Source organism: Gobio gobio (genome assembly GCF_949357685.1).
Source record: "Gobio gobio genome assembly, chromosome: 22".
Classification (NCBI taxonomy): Eukaryota; Metazoa; Chordata; class Actinopteri; order Cypriniformes; family Gobionidae; genus Gobio; species Gobio gobio.
Window position 1 is genome coordinate 9,653,871 of NC_137118.1, and position 10,237 is coordinate 9,664,107.

Genomic DNA, 10,237 nt, shown 5'->3' on the forward strand with positions numbered 1-10,237 from the left:
TATCCTAAGATGCAGGGGAGTCATAATCTCACAGGGAATCAGATTTTGGCCACAAAAAAAAAAATGCCGTCCGAAAGTTGCAGTTGGTTCTTAATTTGTGTGTAAATGTAAATTCTCCCACTTTTGATGTCATTTCTAGACCAGCACTGTTCCAGCGTATTTTTCAGCAAGATTGTAGGTAAAGATAAACATTGCATGTCACCTCTAAAAGCACTTTTAAAAATTTTGCAACAAAACGAAAACTTTTGCAACATTTAAAAAATGTTTTTTGACGTGATTTAATCATTTGGCAATATCAGTAAATTCTTTAATGATTGCAAATCTTACTATAAAAATCATCTAGATAGCATCATTCATTTTTTATTTTTCGTTTACAGCATGTTTTATAACACACATATCTGATTATTGCAACTACAGAAAGCACAAACACAGCAACAACAGTGAAAAGAACCAAAAACACATCTGCAGAATGGTACGAGTACCACGGCATCTTGTAGAACTCGGAGCGCAGGTGAGTCGCACCTTTATTTCTGATCACATACTCGATCCAGAAGATAGCCGAGTCCAAAGGCCTCATCGGCTGGTCCCTGTGGAGACCCGAGAGTCTCTGCATGTTCCTCCTGTAGGAGGCATCACCGAGCAATTCCCGTAGGGCTTGTCCAAAGCCACTGAGCTCTGACAACTTAAGTACCTTACCCGCTCCTTTCTCCTGAACACGTAATAAATTGTCAAACTGGTCAAAGAACAAAGGGATACCCAGGACTGGTACCCCATGGTATATGGCCTCCTGCAGTCCATTGGTTCCTCCGTGGGCTACGAAGGCTTTGATCTTGGAATGTCCCAGGAGGTCATTCTGCGGCATCCAGTCCACGATTAAAGTGTTGTTGCCCACGGCGGATGGGCGATCTCCAAGATGTCTCCAGATCACTTTCTGAGGTAAACTAGCAAAAGCGGCCGCAATTTCGTTCGCCATGTCGGCTGGGAGACTTTTAACAAGGGTTCCCAAAGACATAATAATAAAACCGTGGTCTCCTGAGCTCTGCACAAACGCTTCCAGATCTACAGGAAGAGGCTTGGAAGGTTTGCATTGAAATCCACCCATGTAAACAACATTTGGCATGGTTGGTCTCGGAAACTCAAAGACAAAATCAGCCCTCATGAGCCAGATATCAGCAGCTTGAATGAGGCTAACAATGTCCGTTTTGTAATCGAAATACTTCTCTATTAGCGCATCATAATGTGGACCCACCACAAATCTGTCCTGGAAGAAAACAAAGCTTTGAAATAAGACATTTTTAACCCTTTGAGTGAAACTCATTTTATCTGTATGACCAGTGCCTGGTAAAGGTACATAAGACATGGGAGATGGTGCAATAACAAAATGTCCTTCCCCACTGGTGATCCATCGTACGTTGAGAACAAGAGGGAGTTTTAGATAATGAGCTAAAAACACCCCGCCTGCCATGGCAGGATCGGTGAGCACCAGGTCGTAGCGTTCACTCTGAAGTCTTTTTACGAGTGTCTTATCTTCTAAAATGTCAGACACCATTTTACATGAAATATAATGTGCTTTTGACAGCATTGTGAACAAATCGACCTGGAGCTGCAAGAATGACAGTCCAGAAGCTTCACCTCTCTCTATCTCAATCACTTTCCATAAATACTCTTCAAAAAAGTTCTCAAATCCACTATTTTCATCTGGGATTGTGATGGAGGTGTAGAGAGGGGACTTTTCCGTGATGTACCAGCTGGATTTGGGTCGGATCACGGTGATGTTATGGCCCCTGGAGTGCATTTCTTCTATCAGGACTTTCATATTGACCTAGTGGCTTCCATCAACAGGATACAGTAGAACTTTACCTCCGCTGCAGCTCGGGGTGATAAGAGACAAGGCCAAAAATAATCCAATAATGAAATGTGACTGGTTTGAAAGTGACTTCATTGTACCTGATCAAAAAGTAAAAAAAAAACATTAATATATTTTGTTATACCTCATTTGCATACATAAACAAAGGAATGATTCATGTGCAGGACTAACACAACTAAATTGTTACTAACTGACAAGACTCTTACCTTAATTGTTCATGCATGAGTGAATGACAAATGCTTGCTCATTCCAGACCTCCATTCATCTGAGCCACTAAGTTCAAATTCTGCCCTTTGCTAAGACTTTACAAAGTCCAGTTAAATTACTAACATTAAAATTAATAATTAACAGACACTGCACATGGTTTAGGGTTAACTCAAGACATATATTTTTTTCTATAACACTTTTACTGGACTGTCGCAGTAATATTGATACAGTTCAAACGTTTTGAGTGTATCAGCATACTCAACTAAAGTGTCACGTAATGTCAATCATCTTTCTGTAACCATAAGCGATTGGGAAATGCATGCAGAAAAACACACGTGATTTCACACACATTACCTGCACACCAAATGCTTACTTTAAGAGAAAGCTGTACAAGTGGAGACAGGACTAATACTCCACTTGATGGATGGAAATATCTGCTGGCCCTCAGGATAAAGCATGAATCAAAGTTGAAAGAATGAAATGATGAAAAGGGGTGACAAAATGAAAAATAGTAAAAAATAACACTAGCTTGTTAGAGAAGTGGTCTAGCAATTGCACGTGCTCAGGCACGTTAAGATGTGCTGCTCATGTGGTGATGGACGTTCAAGTGTAGCTCATATACTTTAGGGTCATCCTCTGTCTCTGTCACTAAAACTGCCAAAAGAAAGCAATGTCTTTTTTTAACGTTCTAAAAACACCTCCCCTAAGGTCATGGGACACATGCTTTTGTGCTGTAAAATCTTCACCTATTTGATCATAAAACTAAACATATAAATATAGTGACAACTGATATGTATGCATTTTATAGTCTGCTATACTGTGATGAAGATCACAATGATTTATATTACAAGCTATCAGAATTTCATCTTACTTTTTGGCCATACAAGTACTCTGTAAACCGTAACGCTCAAAATAATTAATTGGTTTGAGTAGGGCAAACTCAAATTAAAGCTGCAGTCCGTAAGTTTTGCCTCTTTGTCGCCAACTCTGTTTGAAACCTGCAATTGAAACCTATTTGCGGAGTTATCATCTTTACGTGCATCGGCTCCTCAGCGCGGATGAATCTAATGTTTTGATGAGTATGTATGGCTGTCATTCATTCACCACACTGATATGGATACTGTACTTCGGAATCACAGATTCTATGTCTTGGAAGTACGACCAAAATAAGAATTTTCCCCGCAAAATGTAATCTGAACATGACTGCCACTTTTGTTCTGACCAAATGAGAAAAAAGCATTCGCGTGGCCATTTCCATAACATCAAAAAGGAGGACACTTTACGGTATTTAGTGAGGCAAGAATAATTGCATAGGACTCTGGTGTACTCGCAACTACAATACAATTTTGTCCATCATATCGATGGTATCGTGATACAGTGATTCTCAAATAGCCTACTCTATTCATTGCCAGACAACCATATATCTTGATGCAGACCTGTGTGTAACAGAAGAGGCAAAAAAAGTGTTTGTTCACAGTATTTGTATTTATTCAAGACATTGTGATGTCTGTTTCAAAAACTGACCACTGAGATGAACCTGCCTTGCAAAGTGCACAGTGCCTGGAAACATAACATTTCTGGACTTCTGGAAATAACAGAAATACATAAACAAATAATGAATGCGAAAAATAAATAAATAAATACACATTTCAGTTCTTAACAAAGAAGTTCACCCTCTGCAGCAGCTCATTGTTAAGAACTGAAATGTATATTTATTTATTTATTTTTCGCATTCAGTATTCGTTTATTTATGTATACAGTATGACTGGTGATGCTGCTTGACTGCATGATACTTTACAAAGCTCTGCAGCGGAGATTTTGTCATCCTGAGGTGTTGTTGCTTCTCGAAAAAAATGACCTAAGGGAAGATGTACCTGCGGCTTATCAGTTACTTTTATGTTTTTCCGTGCTGGCATGTCGGTCAATGACGGCTTTCCCTTGACTACTACACTCTTTAAAAAAAAAGGTTCTATATGGCACCAAAAATGGTTCTTCGTCGTAATCATAGAGGAACCACTTTTGGTGCTATATAGCACCATATCTTAACATGTTCTGTATATGGTAGTGGTGCTATATAGCACCTTGGTCAAAGAACCAGTGAAGAACCTCTGAAGAACCACTGAAGCACCAAAATCGGTGCTATATAGCACTTAAAAAGGTTCCCCTATGATTACAAGCCAAGAACCATTTTTGGTGCCATATAGAACCTTTTTTTTAGAGTGTAACGTCCAGTTCACAGCGTCACAGTATGCAAAATCCATCTCCACTACTTTTTGATATAAATTCGTGCTCTTTTGTCCATTCTGGATTAAATGAGGTCTGACGTTTCGGCATGTTAACGTTATGATATGATGTAGCCAGCACGTTGTGGAGGCTTGTTTACATTTTCAACCAATGATATATCAGATATTTATTTGACACCACTTTCAGCCAATCATTTGTTTGACCAGAGATCTTATGGCATTAGACGCTATGCTGCTGCGTCCCAATAAAGATTCTAGAGCGGGTTTTTTTTTAGGCCGATTCAGCGCAACTCCAAAAAGGAGGACCAATGGGTGTCCGGCTTGAGGCTGTGCTGGACGCCGGACAGGGGACTTAAAATTCAGAATGTCCGGCCAAAAAGCAGACGTATGGCCACCCTACTACCAGCGGTGATTCAATCTAATGATCATTTAGCTCATATCACATCAAACCGTGCAAATTATTGTTGTTATACTTTGTTCTCACATTGTTAATGTTTACAGCATTGCGTTACCTGTAGATTTCAATTTCCATACAGTCTAATCTTTTGCTTTTGACTACGGGCGAATCTCCAGTTGTCACTGATGTTTGTCGTTTGGACCTTTTTGGATTACAATTCGCCATCAAAATGATCCGTTTAATTATTCCAGCTGCTGTTAGAAAAGGCTATAAATGATCCGCCACCTGCAGCATCCTCACAATACTAGCCAGACTCCTTCTTTATGTATACAGACGTGATGTAATGACGCAAAGATGAACGGTGCCATGCTCGAATTTCTCATGGAAAGCTACCAGTACCACTCAAATTATAACAAGCTTACCGTTGTGAATCAGGCTAATGTTAGGAGATAGTTTTGAACACTGACTGGTCATGAAGTTGCTCAAAAATTGATTTTGGATCATTTTTAACCAAAAAAAATTACAGACTTCAGCTTTAAACAAATTAGTTCAATGAAATGAACTATTATGAGCATTTAGAACAGGGGTCTCCAAACTCAGTCCTGGAGGGCCACTGTCCTGCAGAGTTAAGCTCCAACCCCAAATAAACACACCTGAACTGGCTAATCAGTGTCTTACAAGGCCCTAGTTAGACACTGATTAGCTGGTTCAGGTGTGTTTATGGGGTTTGAGCTAAACTCTGCAGGACAGCGGCACTCCAGGACTGAGTTTGGAGACCCCTGATTTAGAACATTCTTTTTATTTTGAGTTCACGAAACTGAGACATTTTAAAGAGCACCTATCATGGAATTTTGAAATGTACCTTTCATGTAGTGTGTAACATAGATCTAAGTGAACAAAAACATCCTGCAAAGTTTGACATATGACAGTGCACCGTATATATAGTTATTTTCTTTCAAAAGTAAGAGTCGACTCTGAGTCATTTTTAAGAATCGTTAGAAGACCAAAGCTTTTTCTCTGACTAGATGACGTCAACTTGTCAAGATATTTGAATACGATGCGCCCACTTATTGCGCTCCAAGATGCCAGTGAAAACTAGAAAACATCATGGCGACGAGACGCTGTGTTCTGAAGTTCGACTCAAAAGCAAACTTTTTTCATCTGCCCAAGGATGAGCATTTGAAGACTAAGTGGCTTGAAGACAAACCATACATCGTCGTGACTGAGTGTTTATTAGTCTTCAAATGTCTCTATTTGCATGTGTCGCGATCTCAGGAAGCTTTTATTATTGACTTCTATTATGGCACATGGGGCCCTATTTTAACGATCTGAAACGCAAGTGTAAAAACGCGAAGCGCAAGTAACTTTGTGGGCGGGTCTCGGCGCTGTTGCTATTTTCCCGGCGGGATAAATGGCTCTTGCGCCCGGCGCAAATCTAAAATGGGTTGGTCTGAAGTAGCTTCATTATTCATAGGTGTGGTTTGGGCGTAACGTGAATAAACCAATCCGAGCGTCATCCAACATTCCCTTTAAAAGCAGGTGCGCAAGTTCCATTATGGATTGCTATTATTATGGCGTATTTACCAGGCGCACGCCAGGAGCGGTTCACAGCCGAGGAGACTCATGTGCTTGTAAGAGCAGTGAAAGACAGAGAAGTGAAGTTGTAATGTTGTACATTATGGTAAAGGTGATTTCACAGTCTTTTTTTTTTCAGTCTTTCAGTTTTTTCAGTTTTTCAGTCGATTTTTTTTCCTGGTTCTTGACGGACAAACCAATTTGTCAGATGTCCTTATATACATATATGTCTTGCCACTATTGGGCAAACAGGTCTTATCCTTAATTATTACAATTAGCCTGAATCATTTGTAAGCTAGATCTATGCCTATTTTTTCACATCTTCGTGGCACACCACAATGATTTCCGTCATCTCATGTGTTAATATTTTTTTAGTGTAACAATTTATGATTTGCAAAAATAACTGTTGCATCTGTGTAGATTACATGAGCAAAGTGTATGCGCGTTGTGCACGCTATACATTATGGTCAAGCATGCGCCCTTAAAATAGCATAATGAACAACGCGCAACGCGCCACTGACTTTAGACTAGGTTTTTTCTGGTCAGTGGCGCAATTGTTTAATGGAACAGCAAAATAGCACCAGGGATTGTTTGCGCTGAACCGCCCAGGGAGCGCAAGTGCATTCACTAGTTTAGCGACGTGCTTCTGTGGAGGGAAAAGCGCGCTTTGCGCGGGTGCAAAATAGGAATGACACATGCGTCGGTGTACAAAGTCAATTGCGCTGGGTGCAAGATAGGGCCCATTGTATCTTCTTCATCTGTCTGTACCATATTTGGACTACATGTGCACAGAGCGCCATCCGGCTGCCAGTATGAATTGAAAACAACACATAATAGACTCAATCGCTCATGATTAGGCTATATCTGCGCATTTTGAGGAAGTATTGAATAAAAAATACTCCTCTGTTTAGAAATTTGACACAGACATATGAGAATCTATCAATATGTCTCCTCATCTGCACACTTTTGAACTAAAAGCCCTGAGGGATGTTGATTTGTCGCGAGTCTTCATGAGGAGAAAAGAGGAGTTTTTTTTATGAATGAGATCAGCTGAGGCTCATATTACAATCAAACGGTACCGACGCGGTTTTCATATTCATAACTCCAGACACATATTAACAAATTACTGTCACTATAAGACTTTGATGGGCGTTCCGTTTCCGAAAATATCAGCACAGACTATACCAATCACAACTGACTGGGTCATCGGACCAATCACCGCAGATTAGGTTTTGAAAAGTGAATCACTAAAGGAATCATTTGAGAATCGCTGTCAAAACAGGTAAAAAATAAATGCATATTATAAGAAAACTAAAGTCTTTTTTGTCATTGCATACATGCAAAACTGTTGTTGGGGACTTCTAAAACAATATTTGGAACATTTTAAATGCCATAATAGGTGCTCTTTAAGTAGTGCTGTCAAATCAATTAATCGCATCCAAAATAAAGGTTTGTGTTTATATAATATATGTGTGTGTACTGTGTATAATAACTATGTAAATACACACACATGCATGTATATATTTAAGATTTTTTAAATATTTATATATATATTTATATACAATATATGTATACCATATGTACATGCAAATATTTCATATATACATGCATGTGTGTGTATTTATATATACATAATTATTACACACTGTACACACACATATTATGTAAACACAAACTTTCATTTTGGATGCGATTCATCGCAATTAATCGATTTGACAGCACTAATTTTAAGTAATCTGAATTGTTTCATTGTTTTGAGTTCTATGAACTTGTTTCTTTTAATTTAGACAAACTTACATTTTCCTGAAACTATAGGCTATTTCCCAGCATGCCTTGCCATGGCACTAGAAAGGGAGAGTAAATGCTAAAATTAAGTGTTATATAATGTTTTTGTGTGTAAGATTAATGTAAAGCATTGTGTTACCAATTTGCTGGACTGCTAAGAGCCAAATCTGATTTTACTATTTCATATGTCAGGCTTTGAGTTAAGCTGTAGTGAACTATTCATTTTGGTCTAGACTATTTTATGAAGGTCATGAACTCTATTTCCCAAGGATAGGTAAACACAAAGCCCCTAAACCCAAGAAAATAAAAGGAAAAAAACCCTGGCGAAATCTAAGAATCATTTCGTAAAGAAGGGATGCAGACTATAACGTGGCAGTTTTAGCAGCCTCTTCACATTCCAACCTGGAAATTGTGTTTGCACCCATTCCCAGAGCTGTCAGCACAATTAGACATTTAAGGTTATATTATATAAACCGAATCACGGTAGTGCAACAAGATAGCAATCTTACTCAGATATGCCATGGCAACATAGAGATTCATAAGCAGTGTTTTGTCCCTCAAGGATTGTATCCACTCACACTGAGTGCATTTTGGGTTTTAAAATCCCTTTTTTTTCCAATATAATGTCAACTTTAAAACGTTCGAAGCAAAACACAATGCCAAGAGCGTGATGCCAAGCGCTATGGTTTAAATTTCACGATCTTACACAATATCTCAGTGTTCGCCGGTCACTTAAGCATGCAAAATAAACCATATAAAGCTGGACACTTTCTCTGGAACTCACTATTTCCTTCTTCCTACATTAAGACAATGACAGTGAGCAATCCAAGCAGCCAGAGGCAGTAATCTGTTTTAGCTGCATGATTTCACTCTTGGATTGAAGCCATTCGTTTTAGAGGACCACGGCATGACCATCAAACTCATGTCATTAATATTATGCGTATCAACATTAATAAGGGTGTTTGAATACTTAAATGAAGGGAGGGGCATCGTAGTTTCCTCATAATTTGCAAGTTTGAAATTGGGAAAAGTTAAAATGTGTGTGACAATTCCATTTAGACAAAATTTGAAGAAATTAATAAGTTGTCTTTAATGAAATGATGCCCTCTGTTGGAGTTACATTACAGTTTTGTGGAGATGTACATACAGTTGCACTGAACATGTTTGGGGTCAGTAATAATTTTTCTAAAAATTATTACTTTTATTCAGCAAGGATGCATTCAATTCAAATGTGTCAGTAAAGACTTTTATAATGTAACAAATGATTTCTATTTCAAATACATGCTTTTGAACTTTCTTTTCATTCAAGAATCCTGAAAAAAAAAATATATCACGAAACTATTAAGTATGCAGAACTGTTTTCAACCTTTGAAAAAAAATTATTGAGCAGCCAATCGGCATATTAGAATGATTTCTGAAGGATCATGCGACACTGAAGACTGGAGAAAAGATTAAGTAACATTTTTAATTAACAGTTATTTTAAATTGTAATAATATTTCACAATATTGCTGTTTTTAGTGTATTTTCATCAAATAAATGCAGCCTTGGTGAGCATAGGAGGCTTCTTTCAAAAGCACAAAGGAAAAAAATCTTCCCAACCCTAATCTTTTGAATGGTGTACTTTCCCTGTGCTTTATTTCTGATGTGAATTTCAATAAACAAAGGACTTTGGTGGAACATTTGAACACAAGGTGGTCAAGGAAGGCCTCTGAGCAGACGTAATGTTTTGTCATGAACACATGCAACGTTTCTTAATCTTTTTGTGTCTTTTCAAATTTGAAAGGATCTTCATCATATAAACTCGGCTGTTTCCTATTACAAGACCTCTAGCAAGTTTTAAGTGAATGCAGTTGCACACAAAAGAGAATTCAAGCTGTCAAGGGTGGTGGGTGAACATCAGGCAGCCTCCAGCATTTGGAATAATAATGAGCCGCATTTAACCACAAAGGATTTGATAAACCAGTGTAATCAAACAATCTTTTCATGATTGTTATTATAGTAATAATAATAATATAGGAACGGAGAGTTTACATGAGCAATAAGGTAGGCCTACTCAAGGTGTGCGCCCTATAAAACGGTTACCACACAATACAAATATTAAAGTCGAAAATTGCCTATGTATTAATATGTTACTTTTTTAAAGTAAAATAATTACATTCAAT

The 10,237-nt window shown here is 38.2% G+C and overlaps 1 protein-coding gene across 1 annotated transcript; it reads right to left on the reverse strand.

Annotated features, from left to right (window-relative positions):
- Positions 1 to 270: 270 nt before the first annotated feature.
- ugt5d1 (UDP glucuronosyltransferase 5 family, polypeptide D1) lies at positions 271 to 2,134 on the reverse strand. The gene is made up of 2 exons (XM_079804468.1): positions 2,074 to 2,134; positions 271 to 1,947 (listed from the first exon to the last, which is right to left on the reverse strand). Exon 2 carries the CDS (start codon positions 1,814 to 1,816, stop codon positions 350 to 352), a length of 1,467 nt encoding a protein of 488 aa, XP_079660594.1. The 5' UTR covers positions 1,817 to 1,947; positions 2,074 to 2,134; the 3' UTR covers positions 271 to 349.
- Between the last annotated feature and the right edge of the window lie 8,103 nt (positions 2,135 to 10,237).